The sequence below is a fragment of the Ruditapes philippinarum genome, unplaced genomic scaffold (genome assembly GCF_026571515.1).
Source record: "Ruditapes philippinarum isolate M1 unplaced genomic scaffold, ASM2657151v2 ctg11594_1_1_1_1, whole genome shotgun sequence".
Classification (NCBI taxonomy): domain Eukaryota; kingdom Metazoa; phylum Mollusca; class Bivalvia; order Venerida; family Veneridae; genus Ruditapes; species Ruditapes philippinarum.
In genome coordinates this window covers 1-24,775 of record NW_026860679.1, presented here as the reverse complement: position 1 = coordinate 24,775, position 24,775 = coordinate 1, and the positions used below count along the sequence as shown (strand labels likewise).

At 33.9% G+C, this 24,775-nt stretch overlaps 1 protein-coding gene across 1 annotated transcript; it reads left to right on the top strand.

Moving 5' to 3' along the window:
• Nucleotides 1–5,895: 5,895 nt before the first annotated feature.
• On the top strand, nt 5,896–19,665 carry LOC132713028 (WD repeat-containing protein 86-like; the record flags this gene model as incomplete). Its single annotated transcript, XM_060695467.1, is given in 3 exon segments — nt 5,896–6,313; nt 12,439–13,258; nt 19,530–19,665. Coding segments are annotated over 2 exon segments (898 nt in total), but the record flags the coding sequence as incomplete, so codon positions are not given.
• Between the last annotated feature and the right edge of the window lie 5,110 nt (nt 19,666–24,775).

Here is a 24,775-nt window from a genome sequence, read left to right as displayed (position 1 = left end):
ACTACCCATTACACCCTGAAATGTGCTGACGAAAAGCTTCTCATGGCACCCTGAACTATGCTAGCATATACCTACTCATGACACTCTGAACTTTGCTTACTAAAAGCTACTCATGGAACCCTGAACTATGTTAACATTATAACTACTCATAGCACCCTGAACTTTGCTTACTGAAAGCTACTTATGGCATCCTGAACTATGTTAACATATAACTACTCGTGGCAACTTGAACTTTGCTAACTTAAAGCTACTCATGGCACCCTGAACTATGTTAATATTATAACTACTCATGGCACTCTGAACTTTGCTGACTTAAAGGCTACTCATGACACTCTGAACTTTGCTAACTAAAAGCTACTCATGGCACCCTAAACTTTGCTTACTAAAAGCTACTCATGAAACTCTGAAATTTGCTTACTAAAAGCTTCCCATGGCACCCTGAACTTTGCTTACTAAAAGCTACTCATGGCATCCTGAACTATGTTAACATATAACTACTCGTGGCAACTTGAACTTTGCTAACTTAAAGCTACTCATGGCTCCCTGAACTATGTTAACATATAACTACTCATGACACCCTGAACTTTGCTTACTAAAAAATTCTCATGACAACCTGAACTTTGCTTATTAAAAGCTACTCATGACACTCTGAACTTTGCTTACTGAAAGCTACTCATGACAACCTGAACTTTTCTTATTAATAGCTACTCATGACACTCTGAACTTTGCTTACTAAATGGCTACTCATGACACCCTGACATTTGCTTACGAAAAGCTTCTCATGGCACCCTGAACTTTGCTTACTAAAAGCTACTCATTGCACCCTGATTTTCGCTAACTGAAAGCTACTCATGGCATCCTGATCTATGTTAACATATAACTACTCATGACACTCTGAACTTTGCTTACTAAAAGCAACTCTGAACTTTGCTCATTAAAAGCTACTCATGGCACCATGAACTATGTTTACTTATAACTACTCATGGCACTTTGAACTTTGTATACTACAAGCTACTCATGGCAACATAAACTTTTCCTTTTTGATTTTTTTAACCGAAATCTATACGTAAACTTTGATTAATTAAAAAAAAACACTCATGAAATTTAGTGTATTGCTTTATAAAGAATTACTCATGGCATTCCTAAACTATGCTGTATGAAAGCTACTCATACCACTCTGAATTATCGTGGCTGAAAACTTCCATGACATTCTAAACGATGCTCGCTTAAAAAACAACTCATGACATTTTAAACTATGCTTGCAGAAAACTACTCATGGCACCCTGAACTTTGTTAACTGAAACTACTCATGGCACCCTGAACTTTGCTTACTGAAACTACTCATGGCACCCTGAACTTTGCTTACTGAAACTACTCAGGGCACCCTGAACTTTGCTTACTGAAACTACTCAGGGCACCCTGAACTTTGCTTACTGAAACTACTCAGGGCACCCTGAACTTTGCTTACTGAAACTACTCAGGGAACCCTGACCTATGCTGTCTGAAATAACTCATGACACCTTGAACTTTGCTTACTGATAACTAATCTTGGCACTCTGATTTTTGTTCGATTTGGATAAGTAGACGCTGAAAAGGTAAAACGTAATAAACAGGGCTTAGCAACTTTTATTTGAAAGTAAGTAAGTCCTTACTTGCGGTATATTAAGTTAGTTCCCCTAACTGGGTCTTTCAACACAAAGTCTAAAAAACTAAATATTTGGAAGACCCAGACTTACACATGATCGTGAATTCTTTAGATCTTATTAATGAATTTAGAAACTCCTTACTATGAGTTACATGTATTTTCTTTATAGAATTTGTTCTATGAACAACATTAACTCCTAATTAGAAGATATAATAGCTTAATTAGGACTTTGTTACTCCTAATTAGGAAAAAAAACATTAATTAGAGCAAGGAGTTTATCAGGTCGTATTAGGAGAAAGTAAAGACTTATTAGGATTTTTACTCCTTATAACGATAAAAAGCCAAATTTGAACTTTGTATGTCCTATTTAGAAGTTTTAAAAAAACATAAGAAGAAATAGAATTCTTATCAGTTCTGAGTATGAAAACAAGCTAAAATTAGGATTTTATTTCTACTAATAAGGTTTTTAAGCTCCTAATAAAGACATATATTAGGACTTAGTTAGTTCATAATTTTACAAAACTCTAATCAGGATTTTATTCCTCAATTTCTTATTAAGAAATACGAAATCCTGATTGTAATTTCATTTCACCTAATTAAGCGTTAAAAATATAATTCTCAGTTGGCTTTTTTAATTCCTGAGTAAAAGTAACAAAGTCTTTAGAGCCTTACTAAATACTTAAACGTGATTTGTTTTAATGATTTTCGACCGTGCGACCACATACACGCATCGAGGACATTTTGGGGAAAAAATGACCGTGCGACCACATACACGCATCACAGGATTCCCCTTCTCTTACGAGAAAGGGTAAAAGAGTTGTCCGCCCTTTTATTAAAGGGCAGACGTGAAAATTGTGCCATATCTTATCGTTATTGACAAGCAGGCTATTTATTCACAGATATATTTTCCACTGGTTTATGTACAACTTAAGTAATGCAAATAATACGGGTAAACACTTTCCGTCTTTTTAAGTTCGCAATGAAATTTTGAAAAGATCATATATAATTTTTAGGAAAATCTTGAGTTTACAGTTTTATCTACTTTTCATTTTATGTGTATAATAGAATTATGTTATTTTCTGCATAAAAACTTTTTTCAAACGTTTCAAAAACGTTTTATATGCATTAAACAATGTGGGATATATATTTCACACTTTGTTTGCAAATATTAACCTGGGGGCATTTTTGCCAAATTACGCATAACATTGAATACTCGACTTAAGAAAAGTAATGTAATAGGCTGCAAGAGAAAAAAATAAATTAAGCAGCCGTACAGAGATCTGAGATGCCCCTCCGTGCATTAATTCAGGCAAGAGTGGACACGTGAGCAGAACCACCGACGTTTCGTAAGCTAGGAATACATCACAAAGCCAATGGAAAGTTCTTCAGAAATGTATTTCGTTGTCAATAAAATTTAGGCCTACATGATTATTACATACAGCTTTTCATATATCATGTTGATAATATAACAAAATTCGAGAAATTTTACAGAAAATCTTTTTTAAATGAACATAACATAACGTAATAATTTTACGCCGCCATGAAGGATAGCGCCTACTACAAACTCCTCGCAGTGATTTGATTAGCTCCGCTGAAAAGTCTTTGCAGCGAAGCAAAGGACCACCGCGTATGACTTTGTACATGGTAGTACGTTGAAAATATCATTAAATTGTCTTTAAACCACTCAGCATGAAATAAAATTTATTTATTTCTCTAGTGAACAGAAATTGTACATGTAATTCATTAGTAAACCCCGACTATTGTTTTTTCACGTGTTCAAATACTATCTGTGAAATAGAATCCTTATTTGAGCCGCGTCACGACAAAACCAACGTAATGCGTTTGCGACCAGCATGGATCCAGACCAGCCTGCGCATCCGCGCAGTCTGACCAGGATCCATGCTGTTCGCTATCAGTTTCTCTACTTGTGATATAGTTGGTAAGCGAACAGCATGGATCCTGATCAGACTGCGCGGATGCGCAGGCTGGTCTGGATCTTTGCTGGTCGCAAACGCACTATGTTGGTTTTGTCGTGACGCGGCTCATATAGTATACCTTAAGCTGGGACTTTAAAAATGAAATATATACGATACATAATGATACAAATAAAAACATCTTTGATAAATTTCTATGAGCCCTTTATTCCCTGACAATATTTACCAGATTTGGTATTTGTCTTAATGCAGCACGCCTCCAGATTTATGCTAAATTTCATGAAAATTTTGAAAAAAGTCTTAAAAAGGTGAACAATGAAAATAATTTTCACCTTGCAACAAATTACCAAGACGATGTTAAATTTGCAAAAAAATCCTTTCTACGTTAGTAACACAGTAGAAATATGGTGAAAATTACTGCAAAATCGGTCATAAATCGCAAATAACATAAAAATAAATACTTTTATCTTGAATCTTTTTACTTTTCTTAAACTCTCTATACTTTTTTCCATAACTGATTGTTCTGAAATATTTTGCCTCTTCATTAAATTTTTGCTGCAGTCTGCGCAGTCTGATCAGGATCCATGCTGTTCGCTTACAAACCCTATTACAAGTAGAGAAACTGATAGCGAACAGCATGGATCCTGATCAGACTGCGCGGATGCGCAGGTTGGTCTGGATCCATGCTGGTCGCAAACCCACTACGTTGGTTTTGTCGTGACGCAGCTCAAATATGTTTTTACTATGCATTTGACACGCTTTCATTTTCACATTTCTCTTTTACCATATTAAACCAGTGCTAAATTAAACTGAAAACAATCGATGTCATGTGACCTGATATAATGTATAAACATTTTCCCATATATGAATAAACAAAATTTCATTTATTTTTGCAATAGTTAAGTGGTCGTTTACTAAGAAAAAATATTATTATCATAATTACATTCAGAATGCGTGCTTACGTCATCAGTTTCCAGTTACACTCAATTTTCTCACTGAGGCCTGTCGGGTAATATTCGCGACAATGTATCGCTCGGTAGGATTCCTGTCAATTTATCGATACACCGGGGAGAAAGTAACTCTCTGAGGGCCCTTACAAAAGATCATGTTTGAAGAAATACATGTTTATAGATAAAGCATTTTTTTCTGGTCAAGGTCACGAAACATATAAATATGTTTATTATATACTTACAAATGAAATATTGAGTAATATTTTCACTGGTATCTTGCCGAACTACTTTCTTTTAAATTCTGCCAGTACATAAAATTTAAGGGAAAGACTTTCAAATTGTAATGTCAAAGAAGAGGAAAATGTATTTAATTAACAGAAAATTCAAGTTTTTTTCTATAAATACATGATTTGTTTTTATCTTGTGGCATGAAAATGATCATATTTCACTCGCGGCAACTGCCACTCATGAAATATTTATTCCATACCATGAACTTGTGGACTGTTCTGCATTTGGCACATTATTCATTCAAGTATTTCAAATATTGATAAGCGCAAACGAAATGTATCCTTGTTATAAAGTATTTCTTGGCAAATGAAATATTGACAGCGTTTTAAGTGAATTATTATTAGCATTTATATGACGAATAATAATATTTCGTTCTTCAATTTTTTTTATCTGCTATATATAGATAGGTAATATCGGGTCATGCAGCTCACACTTAACAACAGCATCCATATATAACTCTTTCATGGTTTGATGTCAAATATTAAACTAAATAGTAGCAACTTAACTTTATGCTTATAGTATTACAAACATTCAGTTATGGACCGACTAAACATTACAATTGTGTTCAATAATGTTGAAATCTATATTTAGAATTAAGGATTGGACTTCCATTAATTGACTAACTCTCAGTCCAATTAATAATTTATGTATTTCTGTTTATGGTATTTACAGGTATACAGTATCACATACATGTATAAAAATATGCTGAAATTTTCTTGGTTGAATTAAAATGCACATTCCATAAATCACTGCTTATCTCAATTATAAAACGAAAATATCAAAAAGAAAATAATAAAATAAAAATGCCTTTTAATGATAATGTACATTCTTAACAATGTATTGGCCAGAAATAAATTTCATCATTTGGAAGCAGACAATCCCTATGAAATACTGAATCAGGAAAAAACAATTAATTAATCGATAATCAAATTCCAATTTTCAATAATAATAACAATTAATTATCGTTCACCTTATTAATCGTATTACAAATTATGACCCTGGGACAAAAACAGAACTAAATGGTAACCCCTCATCAAACACCAATTCCAATAGGATCAATATTTAAACAATAGACTCCGAAGACAATATTGTTACCTGTACAATATGCCTGAAAGGTATTTCTCATTGTTTACCCGTTACCTAGCAACTGCGGCTTGGGACAGGTACGTCACGTGGTACAGTATCGACTGCTTTTTTCCGTTCATGGAGCAATGTTTATATTTGGTATTGTGTAATTTTTAAATATTTGTATCGGGTCGATTTTTATCTAGTATCAGGAAAACGGGTGTTTATTTTACATCCATAAAAAGCGAAAAACTTACGTCGAGAAAAGGTCGAGTTTTGGATTTTGAAGCGTTCCTGTACTGATGATGTCTTCAATCATTTAGAATATTTGTATGGGAGTGAAAATGAAACGGTGTGTTAAAAATTGAATCACATTTATAAATCGATGGAGATAAGTTAAAAAGACAAAATGATAAGAAATAAATGAAAAGGTAAATATTATTATATTTATATTTTTTACATCACTGTATATAGATCGGAAGTGCTAGTAGTTTTAATTTATTTTAAGATAAAAAGAGAGACTAAACCCGTTATACCAATTTTCCAAAGAACTATGTACATGTATAACCTATGTCTTTCGTCACTATTCACTAAGGCAATACAATTTTATATCTATATAGGTGCTTAATGGGCTAAAAGAATAAGTGTACGACATATATAGATGATGTTTTTAGTCATTGACCAATGGCCACACAACTGAATCATAATTTGTTTCTTTTATGCTTTGGCAATAAGCAGAGTCATAGTGATTCAGTATTTTATATTGAAGTCAAAGTATCACTATATGTTTTACATTTTGCTACTTTAATATGTTTCAAAATATTTTGAAACAAGAATTATTTCACACTCAGCGCTATTTTTTTAAGGTGATTAGCATACAACATGTTCTAAGCCCATTTTTACAATATTAAACAAAAGTTTCTGCAGAAAGAAAGAAAAAATCATTTCTGAATCTTATTGTGCTATTCTTATTTATTTTTAACACTCTTAAAAAGTTTCAAAGACCTATTGTCCCGAACCTATGGGGTAAAAGGGCAAAGTGGCCCATTTTACGGACATTCCTTAAAGGACAAATTACTTAAAAAAGGTGTAGATCAAACAGCCCACCTTTATGGGCTAGTTGAGAGAAAGAGATCAATAGTAATAAATGAATATTTCAAATTCAGACAAGGCCTTCTTTAACATTTTCTAAGTTCGATCCAAACTACCGCTGTATTTTCAAGTTCACGATATATTAAACATGAAATATTTTACCCTCCAATAACACTTTATGAATTCCATCAAAATAATTTAACGATTTTTATAAAGAATACATATACAAAGGTACATCGTTATGCTAACAATTAATCGTACAAAATGAGCGACAACATACATAAAACTATAAGTGTACTAAATATAAAGGGTAAATAATATATAAATACTAACAACCGAGTAAACATTTACACATGTACTTTATATATCCATAAGTACAGTGGTACATCCACAAGATGTCAAAATAAGTGAAAAATCTGATAGGTCCAATTTAAAAATGATTTGTAACCCTGGAAAAGCGTAAGGAGAAAAGCAGCGGGAATAAGCTGTGCGTTTTTGACTGCCAAAATGTGCCGGACTGCAAGGTTAATGCAGTGTTAGGCCACATGTGTCACAAATCACATTCGTCACAAGTTTTTATGAATTTGTGACGAATGTGATCACATTCGTCACAAGTGACGAATGTGATTGACCAAAATCGGGTAAAAATGCCAATCACAAACGTCACAAGCAAAATTGAGAATTTTTAAACAGGCGAATCACAAATGTCACAAGTTTATTTTTCAATATGTGATACACGGAATATCATAAGGACAATCGTGGTTATATCAGTGCGATAGTACAAGGGCGACAATGCAATAAATCGATATTGTGATGTCGACATCACGATACCAATATCTTTTCACCACCATTGCATTATCGCCATCGTACTAACTTGTTGCAATATCGTATCGTCGGCATTGTATTGTCTTCATAGAACTGTCGCATTGTCGTAATGGTATTGCTATCAAGTCGTCTTACGTTCTCGAAACCTTCAAAAAATTTTGGTGACAATGCACGGCATAGTATCAGACTTCAACTGGAAGTGATCTTTTACCTCTGTGAACCCTCAAATTTCTTCCCACCATACAGCGACAGTCTAAAGGAATCTCACAGACTTAATCTTAGTTTCAGTACAAATTATGACCATATTTACACCAATGAGACCATATATGATTGTTTGGGAAGTAGCTGAGACCCCCGTTGACTTTCAGGATATCTAATTAGAGATTAGGACCTTTTGACATCAATGAACCTTTTTTGGTCTGACAGACTTTTGACTTCCGCAGACTTTCAGGAATCTTGTTCAATTAAAGAGTATGACATTTTGACATCTAGGAACCTTCTTTCCTGAGACGATTTTGCAAGTCTGTGCCAATTGCTTGCAGACGCTCTATGGAACTTTCCATATCTATTCCACTAGTAATAATAATATAGTTAATTCGTTTAAACAGATCGTGTCTTTGTGGCGGGGCCGCTTTATCGTTTCGACGCGTCTTAGCTTTTTTCGCCTTTTATGATTAGATAGTTTCAAACGACGGTGTTTAGTGAATTTTATAGAGGATATTTGTTTGTTTTGAGTGAATATGAAATATATTTCACTGAGAAGTGAGAAAAAAAATGAAATATGTATCACGAGCGCGTAGCGCGAGTGAAAATATGAACATTTTCTCACTTCGATGTGAGATATAGTTCATATTCACGAAAAGCAAACACATTTTCTTTTTATTTTATGTGCCTTTTGAAAAGTGCTTTTAGACCGTTTACTACTGAAGCGCGGAGACTACGCGCGCGTAAACACCATGACGGCAAACGTTAACGCTGCAAGCAAAATAATCCTTATTTATTTATATTTCTTTTTGCGGTCTCATTGTCAACAATCTTACAAAATTACGGACATTTGAATCGAGAAATATGTCATTTAGAATGAAATTAAACAGTTATTTTTAATGCATGTTTAGGGAATCCAGACTTATAAATACGTACGCAGAGTGGGCGTGGCTTATATCACCCAAATCTATATCACCACACTGTGACTGATATAATATGAATATATTTCATTGATAGAACAGTATTTCATTAGTTAGCATCAAATAAATATAGGATATTACATGAGTGTCTTTTCATATTGAATTTATTAAACGAGTTTGATAAAATAATAAATTGCGAGGCTCTGCCGAGCATTTTATTATTTTATCCAACTCGTTTAATAAATTCAATATGAAAAGACACTCATGTAATATCCTCTATATTGGCCTACGAGACCGCTAAAGCCCTCGGGCCAATACCTCTTCTTGGCCAATATTGCATTCAGACACACTAGACCTGTGTAATAACCTATAAATACGCAACGGCAAACACTATAAATAGAAAAAAAATGTGAATTTAAACGTATATGAGTTTTGTCCATGTAATATGACTGTGGTCAGGTGACGTGATGCGCCAAATATCGATATCGGTCCGACTTCCGGTTGGGCCGATATCGATTTCCCACTTCGGGTTGCTAAAAAAACGCGGAAAGATTGACAATTTTATAAGAAAAAATACGTTTAACTGAAATATATCTTGATAAAAAAGCAAAATTGAAGAAACACTTGAAAAACAATCTCCAAACAGTTAAATAACGCCAAAATATATTAAAAACAAATGTTTGTGAGGAAATGACGTCAACGTCATTAGACGACGTCAAAAGTCCCTCGCTTTTTAAAATAAATTATACATTGTCGCTGAACAATGTTTTCAAACGATTTTTTTTAATTCTATAATGAAAACCAAAACATAAATGAGCACATGCAATAAAAAGGTTATAGAACAGGTCTGGTGTGCCTTAATGCGATATGGGTCTACAAGATCGGTATTAGCCCTCGGGCTCTTTTAGTGGGCCAAAATCGAATAAAGGCACATCAGACCTCTGTAATAACCTATAAATATATCCCGCCTCTAAACCAATGAAAATTCGTGAACTTTATTAGCAGTATTATAATTGCGGCTAGTATTGTGCAATGTGAGTTTGCTTTTAGTATTCTTGGAATCCATGTTGTTATTCATTACTTTATATTCTAGCATAAAACTGCCGTTATAACCATGATTTCGGGGTGTTTTAACAGGACCAAAAAGGTCTTTTAACAAGGAGATTCTAGCGCTCATGCGCTGTTAAAACACCTTTTTGATATACGTTTTCCGTGGCACAGCGTCAATACATTGTGGCCCGGACGCTGCTTAACTAAAACGGAAATGACGTCACGGTCACATACAACGCTGACGTTCCCATGCAATCCGAGGAAAATCAGTGATGTTGCTTGATTGTGTATGGATTGTGTTAGATTTATGCATGCTTTATGCTAGAATAGCGTTAACGAATGATTGTTCCGTGTCATAACAACTGCTGAAACCCTCGGGATACGTTGGGTCGGGTACCAACTAATCCCTTGGGTTTCTACAGATATTTTAACACGAAAAAAGAAACATGCGTTATTCCTATATTATATCAGAGTTCTTTAGTACTGACGGCTCATCTAGGGTTCAATATGGCGCGGTTCATATAGTTATTTTACCAGTAATATCTATAAAGGAAAGGGTTAAATGAGAATCATGAAGGAAGTTGAATAAATAAACTTAAAGAAAACTTAACATTTCTTGTAGAATATGATTGGTCTTGCGAAGCTATAATTACACGAGGTCATTCAAATATCTTGCAAGCAAATTCGCTGAATTAATGTTTACCGCCGACAGCATCATATACTGATTGAAAATTAAACAATTGCAGGATACATTTCGAATAAAGACTCCGGGGAAATAGTCGGTTAAAGCATAAATTATCAGGGCCCATATCACTCAAGGTCACGGCGATAATGCACATGCCCTTTTTGTATTGAAGGTTCCCACACAATTAAAATTAGATATATTTAACATTTGAAGACATGAAATACTTAAGTTATCTGACTGAATATTAAGCAACCAGGGGTCTTAACTTCGGGTAAGTGCCGTCAATATACACATCTCCGCTTGGTATTAGATGTACCCACATAGTTTTGTTTAAATTATTCAGCAGATTTGTTGAAGAATAGGGTTGAATTAATGCCTTTCTATGAACAATAAATGATAATAAATTATGGATCATAACTCTGTATTAAACGGCCAAACGGGAAATACTGATGATGATGATGATGATGATGATGATATGCACATCTTGTTTGTTTGTTTATGTGTTTATCTAAAGTCGCCGCCGGAAAGCCCATATAAGCGACCGTACCCTCAAGTCGGACCAAATCCTTTAGTGTCCCGTCGAGATTTTTCGAGATGCGCATCTCCTCTTTATATTAAACTAAATTTCGTTGAAATTCCTAGAGCGCAGAAAAGCAATAGTTCTATATACAGTGTTTTATAAATAACAACAACAACAAGGGGCAATAAGTCTGTTTTTAAAAAGAAATGGAGATATGCTGGTTATATGTGCAACTGGTTTGTGAATGAAGGTTCCTACAAAGTTGCAGCATCGATATCCATCCAGAAGTTGCTGAAAAATAGCGTGGAAACGAAATGATTCCATATACAGTGTATAATAACTAATCAATGGCCGGATAGTGCGGAAACTAAATCTGGACTGACAGGCGGACGAACACGCTAAAACAGTCCCATCACTCCCGATTTCATCAGCGGGGGAGGGGATAAAAATGTCTGTAGTTTTAGTTCCAATAATTGATTTCAGTCCTAAAAATTTGTGACGTTTGTGACTCAGTGAAAAGCATTGAAGAAAACAATATTTATCTCAAATTTGTGACATTTGTGATTTTAAACTCGTGACGAATGTGATTGTCTAAAACATTGGATCACATGCATCACAAAATGTGTGACGAATGTGATCTCATTCTTCACAATTGTGACGAATGTGATTTGTGACACATGTGGCCTTACACCTTATTCGCCGGGCGGTGAATACGCGAGGACTTTACCAACTTTTAGCCGCGCACTATTGGTCCAAATTTAAAGCCCCAACTAGTCTCTGGTTGCGTGGCTTCAAATGACAGGGTCAATAATGATGAAGATTCTTCCACATATTCTAATAACTTCATCAAGGCAGTTTTGCCTCTTATAGTAGACGTTTGGTCTCAAATGATAATATTTATTAAGATACTTTTCACATATATTTTGCAAGAAGGAACAAAGACAATTGTATCAAAAATGGTATTCATCCTCTATATCATTGATATGACATACGTTACAGAATAAACAAATCTGACAAAAAGTTGATCACAATGAGCTTAAATTTAATTTAGTATACTTTCAGAAACATGAAGTTTGTGATAACATCAATGACCGAAGTTCTGAAGTCGGTTATCATACCAAGTCAGTCCAACTTCTAATTCATCCTTTAATATTTTTGTTAAAAAGTTAATAAAGAAAAACTCAAAACTATTTATTAAATGTTATGAAAAACAATATTCTAAAAGTAAAAGTAAAGTATGGACATTGTTTCTCTTTGCAGCAAAACTTGAACTTTAAACGAAATAGTTGAGTGGCATTGTTATTAAAGGACGATAATAATGGGTTGCTGTGGCTCAAAATCGGAAAATTCTAAGAAGAAGTCATACCTGGTGCAGACGCTGACCGGTCATGAGTCCGGTGTAAATTGTATGGCGTTGAGCGAAGACGGCAGCGTTCTGGCAACCGGAAGTGAAGATAAAACTGCGCGTCTCTGGAGTGCAAAGACAGTCCCTTGTGAATGCATCGGAATATTACGAGGTCACGAAGAATATATTAACTGTATTTTAATCGAAGATTGTTTCTGCTTAACCGGAAGTGCTGATAAAACTGTCCGGAAGTGGGATGTAAGCACGTGCGAATGCGTACTGATCATGCGCGGACACACTTCTGTGATATATAGAATGATATGTACCGGAGACTTTATTTTTACTAGTTCTTACGACCGTACTGCCCGATGCTGGGATTTTGACAATGGCGAGTGTATACGAGTGTTTCGGGGGCACAAGAGAGGGGTCTACCCTTTAATTTTTATACCGGGGGATGACGACAATCCGGAAGATATAGATAATTACGACGGTTCTAAAGATTTACTTTTGACAGGATCTGCTGATTTTACGGCTAGATCGTGGAATTTCGAGACAGGACAGTGCCTTAAAGTTTTCAAAGGACACACAGGCGCCATTACGTGCATGTCAACCGACATCATGGGCCGTATATTATTCACCGGGAGTACAGACTACAGCATTCGTTCTTGGGACCTCTTAAAAGGAGAGCAACTTAAACTATTTTCGGGTCATCAAGGTTCTGTGATATGCATGCAGGTAGGTTTCAATAATGTATTCACGCAAAGATTCACTTTTATTTTGTTTTTAATATCCCGAGAAATACACGTAGCTAAAAACGTTTTAATGATGTAAAACAAGAGCTGTCGGTAGTTACTTGATAGTAAAACAACAGTCTGGATAATGCAGAATTTCCTAAGTTCAAAAAGGGCCGTAATTCTGTCAAAATCCTTGTTAAATTTATGGACCTTGGTCAGTGGCCTCCTATTATGCTCTTAAGTAAAGGTCTGAAGTTTCAACCCATTTCCTTTCAGTAGTTTTGGAGATACCAACTTGACGCCAAAAAAACCATAACCAAAGTGTGACGCCGACGACTGGTTGACTACAATAACTGTTCCTATTCTTGGAACAGTCGAGCTAAAATGTGCCGCACACTATTTAGAGCATTATCTAAAAAAATATGTCTTTCTTTTTCAATGCATGGATCTTGTGAACTGTCAAATTATAAATACATGTAGGGCATACCATTATATCGGTACAAGTTTGCAAATCTATTCTCATAAAATATGAATAAGCATTAGTCTTCTGATTTCGGCCCCTTTGATGTTGAGGCTGTATTGATGTTAATTATTAATGTCAGGGAAATCTGCTGACTCAGCAATTGTATAAGACATAGGAACAAATGTAAACAATTTGCCTGGAATTAGTTTCTGTACCGAAATGATATTATTACATTACAGTCGGGTAATATTTCGTATAAATACCAACGACGTCGTGTTAGTGAAAAATTGACACATAAAGTAAAAAATGTCATTTTAGTAAAGTACGGTATTTAAGTAGAAATTGTCATTTTAGATACGACAAAGTTCTTGATGTTTTTTTAATAACCATTTTAAGTATGGCATAAAAGTAAAAAGAAGTGGTATTTTAGAAAAAAAATTGAAATTTAAATTATATGACATTTTAGTGAAAACTTGACATTTAAAATATGACACAAAAAATGCAATTTCAGTAATACAATGTATATGAAATTTTAGTGAAATAATGACATTTTAGCTACATTCAAGTAAGAACTTAAAATTTTAAATATGACATTAAAGTTGTTTTATTATTATTATTATTATTATTATTATTATTATCATTATTATTATTATTATTATTATTATTATTATTATTATTATTATCATCATCATTATTGAAATATGTCAATCGCTGAAAAAGAGTAGAAGGGTGGCATTTTATTAAAGTATGACTTTTTAGTTAAAAAATTTTACATTTTAGTGAAATCATAAATGCAACCAAAAAAAAAATAATATCATTTTAGTTAAGTATGTAACAAATTTTTCCCGTGAACGCCGAGAAATAAAAATAAAAAAAGTTTTCAAGTACATATACTAGACTTTCCGTTTGGTGCGTGAAATAATCTAGTATTTTGTTGATATGTTTGATACATAATATTATATGTAATTTAGAAGAGCTGACACAGTGCATGATATGTTATAAAATTTATGTGTAAATTGAATTGAAAAATGTGAACATCATAGCTAAATTACACAACCTTTTTCTCTTGATTCTTCCTGTATCAAACTATGTTGTACAATGATTAATAAATCTGTTAACATACTATACTCAACATCACTAATTCCGCGTCATCACTTATTTCACGGTAATGGCATATTTTTTAAAATGGTCTGAATTGACATATTTTATTCATACACCTAAACAACAAGTTTTTGTGCAAAATATTTTAAATATCTAGATTTTTACGTTAAACAGAACAACATTTTACAAATTTCTTCAAAAAGCAATGATAGTCAATTAAATTTGTGCGTACGCCTGAAACAATCATCATTTTTTTAAATGGTCTTGTTTGTTGAAAAAAAAAATTTCAACTTACAAAGTAACTGTAAGGATATTTTTAATTTTTAAAATCACGCAAAATAACATGAGAAATTTTAACTGAAACATAAACAAACTGAAATGTAAAACCATTACCGCGATTTAAATGATGGCACACTGTTTTCAAATGGCCGACATATGGTCTACGTTTGGTCCATTAAAATTGACTTTGACTGAATATATTGTTGTTTCCTTGTGCAGTACAGCAAAAAATACCAAAATGTTATAGCTTATGACAATTTTTGTACCATAAGTTTCATTTGTTCTTTTCTTTTTGGTTTCAAAGCGTTAAGTACCGTGAACTAAGAGGAGCACAGTATAGTACTTTAAACAGAATGTATATTTTGTAAACTGTGCTTACGTCTGTAAATAAAAGTGACGTACATGTACTTTCTTTACTACAAAGTGTTAAGTTCACAATATATTCAGACTGTATGATGCAGACCCGTGACCTTGACCTTTGACCTACTGACGTCAAATTTAGTACAGATTATCTGCAGGTCATTTCCAACCTTCGCTATGCATTTATTACGGGAACTATATGTCAAAGCGTTCTCTCGGACAAGGTCATGTCTTCACACGGACAGACCGTCATCTGCATGGGGGTGTTGCGCGTATTAAAGAAACATTTTTATATTGACAACAATGGCACTGGCGCTAAGAAAAAAATACCAGTAGTAGAAAAAAAATCATAGTTTAAAATGACTTATTTCACAATTATACGCTACCACAAACGAATAGACACGTGGTTTTAAAACTAAATGCTCCTGCATTCCACTGTTTTGGCAGTCTACGGACCGGACAACGTTTTAGCAGGACAGCGCGACGGCGTGACAGCAGGACGGACAAGAGTAAATCTATTTGTCCCCTCAAAGAGGTGGCATAAAAAGGGAATTTAAACAAAGGAAAATGTCTATGATACTCCCATATATGTTTCTCAAGATTAAATTTAATTGCAATGTTTTGTGGCCTGTAAATTAATTATAAAAGGTCGTTTAATTAAAGCGATTGGCCGATAGGGGCGGGGTATACCTTTCCTTCCTGTGTGTACATATTCAGAACAAATAATGAATCATCATGTAGATAAACAACTGTCTATAACACGGCACAGTTTACGTCATTTTATATAACATCGTGGATGTTCTCTATACGTTGGCAACCAAAGTCGCCCAGGAACGAAGTTCTCCTTTGATGCTCTTGGGTTAACTAGTCTGCCTCAATGATTTCTCTGAAAGATGCCTGAAATGAATACAATTGTTTTAACTATTGGGGAAGGGATAGGGGGACTCTCAAGTTATGTTCCTCAACTCTATATAAGAATTGGATGCAAATCAAAATGGTCCTGTTCTTGTAAACAGTAAAGTCAAATAAGACACTGCGAACCCTTTTTTTGTTTTGTACGTTTTCACCAAAAACATATATATAAATTTCCAATACTGTATATAACAGTGATATTATAAAATCAAAGTTCCTGTTTCATATGGTGAAGTTCGTGGCATGCATTTATAATTTCAGTACAAATAAGCTATACAAATTCTAGTTTGATTGCATACAAAACACTTCCTTATATACATGAACTAAACATACTGCGCACAATCATTACATTACATGGCATACATGCATATACACTGCATGTATACAACTGCTTTTGAGTGTATTTTTTTGTGTAAATACACAATAAAAAAAAATGTTTGGAAAGATTTTTACGCACTTACATAAAAATATCAGCAACAAAATGAAGATCACCTTTATTCGTCCGAATCGCAAAACGCAAATCAACAAAAACACCTTGGCACGGACTTCACGAAACAATTCGCACGCTTGGCACGGACTTCACGAAACCCCTCACGCGCTAAGCACGGACTTCACGAAATGCCTCGGGCGCTTCGCACTATATCACGAGCGCGTGTACTTATTAAGACATTGGAAAATAAAATTATTCTAACGCTGTTTGGCGAATATGGTTAGATTTTTGCTCAAATTGCAAAAAAAAAAAGAACCATTATATTGTCAGTTGCAATATATATAGAGAGATATACTATGCTCATCTCTGAATAAAATACTTTTATTGCAAAAAATTATTGAAATTCTTACTGAATATGTCCAATATGAATACAGGAATGCACAAACTATGGTTGGAAAGCTGCTCTCCCTAGTACTGGTCAAGTCCATGTGGTCCAGTTTTCTTCCCGTCTATAGTATATGCTTAATGAGGGTCCATCCGCCCATTTAGACGCAAAAAGCAGCTTTCGATGCCGAGTATAGACGCCGGACATGGCACAAGTCATTCCCTTAATTAAATGGTTAATTTTGAAGCACAAAATTGTGATAATTTACCTTAATGCAATTTCCACGGAGTATTAACCAAAAATATGAATGTTGATCAAAAGGTAAAAAAAGATGTAGCCCTGAAGAGGGCTGTTGGTGCAGAGAAAAAGGGCCTTTCTTTCAAGCCGTCACTTTCCGAACTAGGGGTTCACACACCCTAGCTCACTTTTTTCATCGTCTCTACCTACTCTCTATGGTCACTCCTCTCAACTTAAGCCAGGACATCGGCAGCTGTGTCAGCTGAGTCGTAAGTTGCGATAGAAACTTAACCCCCCAGCGACGAAGGGCTAGTTTGGTCTAGCTTCAAATTTTCCCGTCGATGTCCTAGGCCTACTCCACAACGTGCACGTACGAACCGAGGGTATCAGAGAAGACTGCTAGTTTTTTTACCGTGTTTACTCATAGTGTTAAGAGTTTGAACACCTAAAGTGCTTTGAGTTTGTATGTTCTCAAAATACGTTTATTTTAAATTTACTAAGAGACTGTATTAGTAATTTTCAGTTCTTTCAAATATCAATTTGAGAATAATATATCTTTTACTGAGTATTTTGTAAAACTGCTTCACAAACAATTTAAGTAGTTGCTTTTTGTTCCACGCATTTACAAGGTATCGAGTAAAGTAGATAATACGTCGATTTTGTTCAAATACAAAAAGAGGATTATTCGATTATTAGAAATTACCAATTGTTTTGTACTATGTTAAATCGCTGACTATGTCTTACTATACAATTTAATTGATACAGAAATATTGAAATATTGTCATTGCTATATAACGGAATAAATTAATCGGTTAAATTGTGTTAGCTGTTCTTTAAAATCATCTCGTTTCTATATTTCATATTTAATAATTTATACAATATAGATTTGTTATGGTTACACCGGCAAGCGTTGTTATAACATTGATCTTATCACGTACATGCTTGCATATGCTTGAATGGTCGTGAAATAGATTAATGGTATCTGCAAGTACATTATATCTCGTAGGGATTTATAAACCCTGTTTAAATATGTACGGAATTTATCATAATAGAGTTATTACTATTGAAGTATCTTGATATGGTATGCCAGGCAAAGATCACGTGATCCATATGGTATGCCAGGTAAAGACCACGTGATCAAAATGTGATCCGGTCCAGTAATAGATCAATGTCTTCAAACACTGACCTTGTTTTTGTTACATACGTCTCATACATAAACCTCTTCGAATAAAAACTTTATGTCAAATGCCAAATATGCCCTCAAAAAAGCTACCAATTTTATTTCTCAAAATCTTTGGATTATGGTATTCTTTTAAAGTTTTCAAAGAAATTTGCCACAACATAGCTGTTTATTGCAATTACAGCTCTTTTTGCAATCAGTATAATTATGGTGCATAACTGTTTTGTATGGAAGTCAAAATATTACTTTGTGTACATTTTTGATACCTTTATGACACATTACTGCTCTTTCAGCGCTACTTTCATCAGCTGTTTACATCTTACATGTTCTATATTCGTTCATTATTCAAACACTATTAAAAAAATGTTTGACAGTTCTAAGAATTAAAATGTATTGATTTTGAGGCATAATTTGCCTTTAACTTTATGTTAATGTGTTGCTTAATAATAATAATAATAATAATAAAAACCTGACCTAACGTTAAATTCTAGAAAGACCAAGAACTTACAAGTAAAAGTAAAGTGTTTTGTTGCGGCGACATATACAATTCACAGGATTTGATCATTTCTACCCGGACACCGCCTGCCCTAAGCCAATTAAAGCGTAGAATTTAATACCAATGATAACAAAATGGACGACAAAATACCTCTAAAAGGGGCGCCTAAGAGGCAAACCATCCGCCATGTTTTTGTCGGGTTACTATAGATTTGAAATACTATCATCATGTACGAATATCGAAACCAGTATGTAGGCTCTTATGGGGTAACAATATATGGAATATTTCTCTTAAAAAAAATACCTAATTAGCTCTATTGTCCAGGAAGGAGTCTATTTCACGAAAAAAATATTTTTCGAATACCCGTCTGAAACGGCGATTCCTAGCATTTTCGGAAATGCTTATGCTTGTTCTTACTTTATTTTACAGGTTATAAACAAAATCCTGTATTCCGGAAGTTCTGACCACACCGGAAGAGCGTGGGTCACGGAGTTCGGTGATTGTACGAGAATATACAAGGGACATAAGCACACCGTCAGTGTGATCAAAATGAAGGATGGTTTAGGTAAGCCAACGCTAAATCATTTTATACAATGTATTATGAAGATATGGTGGATTTGAGTTTGAATTTGACGGTTTGTGAACGTACTAAACATCAGCTGAATAAGACGTATGTTGTGTGACCAGGGGCTGACTCACTTTTTCACTTTGTTCGCCATTTTAGCCAACTGCATGGATTTTATTACAGAATTTCTTGCCCATATTATGCTATGTTTATCAAATTTCGCAAGTAACCCCCGAATGTCACACAAATTTGAGTAAGAGAAATATTAAAACTAGGGTAAACCCTGTGGGTCAACAGTCCGCTACAATAAATTATTTGATGACGTCATACAACTTTTTGTCATGCAAAGTCCAGCAATGCATATTTACAAAATAATAAAACATAACAAATAATATTAGCAAGCAATGTATTTTGTATTAACCAACTTAATTTTGCAGTTTATTTTTCCAAAGGTAAATATTGACTGTAAACAAAGGAATGGCTGAAATTGATATCTTAAAGTTAAATAAAAAGTATGGATCGAACATTACAAACTCTTGGCTTCTAAAGTTTGGAAGAATTTATATTGTACAGCATGGTGATAATTAGTTGCCGATTTTTACCTCCCTTGCGAAAGTGGCAGCCATTGGGCATTGCGGGGGGGGGGGGTATCGGTGGGGCAATATTCTATATAATTGACAAACTTTAAAAAAAGAATATATAAACAGCTATGAATTATCAAAGTCTTTTATGAATATGAATATATCTATAGCATCGCTATGTGTAAAATATTTTTTTTAGTTTTTATAAGATAGATCTAATAGAATTAGCTTATAATTTATTGGGAATGACCCTCAAAATGAGGGTCAGAGGAGGGTACATGTATTGTTATGCTATGTGAGACCCATATACAGGGTCCTTATAAGAAATTTTCATATGATCGTTATTATTTCACATTACAGAAAAGGTTTATTTATCATTGTAAAATAGATAGAATACTATGTTTCACAATGGTAAAAATACGGGAAATGTTGACGTCACGTTTCCAGAAAATGGATTGTTTTTGGAAGCGTTGTTAGGCGGCAAAAGGTCGGGATAAAAACTGTCGCGAATTTTATAATCTTTTATATAAAACGCAAGGCTAGAATTACATGATATTTAGTTGATTAAGGAAGGAATTAACTATGATGTTTGGCAATTAGTTATCGGTACATCATTGTTTGTTTAATAAATTTACCGATCTTAATCGTATCTTATAAAGCAAGGAGTATTTACTTCACAGAAACATTGTTTCACCTGCTATTTTAAAATTCCTACTAATCAAGTACTTCTGGCAGAAAATATATTTTATAATGGCGACAATCAATGTTAATACAGTGTTTATTACTAGACAAGCGTGGAATTCTATTGTAAATACGCATTTAAATAACCAATGAGCTGTTTTCGGAGTGATCAAACCGCAGTTCTATGCGGAAAACATCTACTCGCGTTCGCTTTTTGTTTTATCTTGACAGTTTCGAGAAAATACTAATCAAACCTGCGCGTTACAGATTCTAATTAACTTCTGCTTCAACAGAAACAAACCGTCTTTGGCATTCGTCATGGCGGATGAATATTTTATAAGTCGTTCTTTTCATATCCACGGTATGATTAAAGTAAAAAATATAGTTCTTTACTCTGGCACGTTACTGTAGGCTAGTTATTTCTAAGAAGCACGGGTAGTCAATATAAAATATTCTGTAGAAAAAGTAGAACGTTCTACAAAATCACCGTAAACAACATTCATCAGTACTATTTTAGGGTGAAGTACTTTTAATGTGAGTCAATTATCTCGTTTGAGGACAATAATGTAATAAAACAGCTATGTAGTCGATAGGCGGAATAAACTTACCTAAATAAACGCCATTTTATATCGAATGGTTCCGGTATGTGATCTGACGCCGCTAAATTATTCCCATATGCATTGTTTTAAAAAGCAAGGTCATCATGGTTGATTTTTTTTTATATATAATAAACAATCTTCTTGTTATGACAAAACCTTGTCATACGGGATTTTTGTCCGGAATAAAATACATCTGCCATATTTATCATGCATGAATAAGCATGTTGAAATAACCTTATTGAATAGTTCAAAGTTACATATAAACAAGATACGATTTGCATCTTGCATTTCCAATAAATTAGCAATTCTGTTCAATGATTTTGTATAACGCCATCAGTTTATGGCAAGGCCAGCCTGCACATCCGCGGAATCTGACCAGTTTATTTTATATCGTTGACTGACTTTTAGAATGTTATCTTCATATCCCCAAACTAAGTAATTAAAAGTTCCAGATATGTACCATGCAGGCTGTCAAAGGGTCATTTAAAAATCTTGATTCATAGCAAGCACAGAAAACAACCATATAGAAAATATAGCTCGTGAAGACAAAACAGCACACCACGTGCATTCCGTGCATATTTTACTCGTTGAACATTTTTTTCCTTCATCAAAATACCAAACTGTATTAAATACTTGACGTACAAGTCATTGGAAATGGTTCTTATCTCTTCTCAGACATACTTACGAGTATTCTATTTCTGTTATAAATATTAAATCGCGATTAAATAGGTACAAAATGATAGAAGATGTGATGCCCTTCCATAGATGAAATTTGACAAGTAAAAAACGCGGCGATCCTCTTTGGTCATTCCAGACAAATAAATTCCTACTTTTACACATCCAAGAGGGAGATTTTTTCAAGCTAATCAATATTAAATCTATTTCAAGTCTATATTTGACGCTGTCCGGTTTGATTCTTCGAACTATTATCCGCATTTTACGGGGATAAATCTCAAAGTGGTGTGCAAAAAAATCCACTCAAAGAATAAATTCAGTTTTAGCATTTCATCCGACGTCCATTAAAATGAAAATAACAACATTATTAATATTGTGTGAGTGTATTTTTGTGTAAAAATCCGCATTTTAGATCATTTACGCAGTTTTATAGATATTTATATCAAAATATTCGCATGTGAAATAGTAACCTATAAAGCAAGCATAAAAGTTTTCAAAATATTAAAACATGACTTAAAGAATACAGGACCATTGACAGATATGGTTAATTCTTTACGAAAATCGGTTAGTTCTGTCGTATACGTACCAATGATAGATTTTCGTTTCAAATAATTCCTTTATATCAATAAATGCCATAAAACTATATTTTAAGTGCGACACGTCAGGTCAGATAAGTCAGTTTGTGTTTATTTGAAAAAATTCATTTCGATTTGTGTTTGCTTTATTGATATATACAGGCATGGCTTTTACGTTTAACAGCAGTGAAATATTGAAATTTACAGGGATATCGTCAGCTTTAAACAATGGTAAACTTTGTATCTGTAATTGATATTGCGTTTTTAATGTGCGATCCACGGCCTACTAAAGAAATTCATAGATTAGCCACACAAAAAAGAGAGGAAAATTGTGTAAATCAGCTGAATTCGACTATTGCTGTTATAATGACCTTTCATCTTTAAATGGAACTACTTTCAGTGGTAACCGGATGCGGTGATGCGGTTGGCCGCCTGTATACCGGAAAATCCGGTTCTCTTGTCCGTGAGTTCAAAGGTCATGATGGCGCCATCAACGCTTTACAGGTTTAACTATAGTTCAGTATACCCTATATCCCGTGACATGCCAGAATTGTAGAAATGATCTTGACCCTAAATAGAAATGACCTTGTACCTCTGTAGAAATGACCTTGACCTTTAGTCATTAGATTCCAGTAGTTTCCAAGACAATTCCGGCACTTTGAAAGGTGATATTCAGTCAAACAAAATTATTTTGTCTTTTATTTTCAGCGTATGGTTTTTGAACTTGTGAAAAAACTTAACTTTAAGGATTACGGCCCCTTATTAGCATGTATGCGAGCCGCCATATTGGTAATTCCTCAAATAATGACGTCACAGTGGGAAAACCCCTTTCTCACATGATGAAAATGTACTAAAATTAGGTATTACTAAATACTTAAGTATGTCGAAAGAAGGCGAGAGAGGTTTCGGATTTATATTAGCCGATATTTACCGGCTTATTAGGGTCCGTAATCCTTAATTTTGAGAAAAAAATCTGAATATTTGTCTACTTTGATATATCTTACTTTACTACTAGGAGAAAAGTGTCGGAAACGTCTGTATATGAATCTTTTGTTTTCAGCTATAGACAGATCATCGGTTTTGAAATAGATTGAGTGAAATTTGCTAGTTTAGATATTAACCCTTTACTACTTTCAGTTTGATTAGTAACATTGTAACAAGGGTTTTGTTTTTCTGATGTTTATTGAAGGCCCATGAACCCCGAAAAATGTAACATTTATTTTCAATTATATGGTTTATTTTAAGTGTTCTGATACAGTTTCCAAAACGGTACTCATTGATTTGATCTTTTAGGGGAACTAACTCTTGTTTCTATTGTTCTTTGGCATTTAGATTGATTTAGTATAGTTAGATCTAAAGTGATAAAGAGACTAAATATCACTTTGTTTACGTTTTGTTAATTACTGAAAACTACAAATTATTTCAAATTCAACACTTACTTTCTTCATATGATAAGCATTCAAACATCTCATAGTCATTTTCAAGTTTTAAAACATCGGTAAAAATACATGTAATAGACATGTATAGCAGAGACTTTTATTACAGTATATGTTAATTAAAGCTTCGTCTATCTAGATAGCTTTCAAAAATCATGTATCGATTTTATCAGTTATCATTAAACATACAAGTACATTTCATTATTAACAGTACGTTTTGATTAATGAGGATTGTAAATTGTCCGCCATTATGTTCCGGAAGTGATTTTTGACTTGCCCGGAAGTACCGTTTGACCTTCAGAAATTCGTCCACGATATTGCTTTTCGTTAGTCCAGCTGCATTAATGCATCATTATCATAGAATAATATAAGCTCTATATCTTACTTTCTGTTCCTCTGTTATAAGAAGTATGAATAAAACAAAACCCTTGTAACAATTTTACGAATCGGGCAGTTATTAATAGTTTATAGTATAAAAATTTAGTTTTCCAGTGACCTCAGATTTGATCATAAAAGCTATTCTTTCGAACATCTTTATTTTAAAAAATCGGAACTTCCGGTTA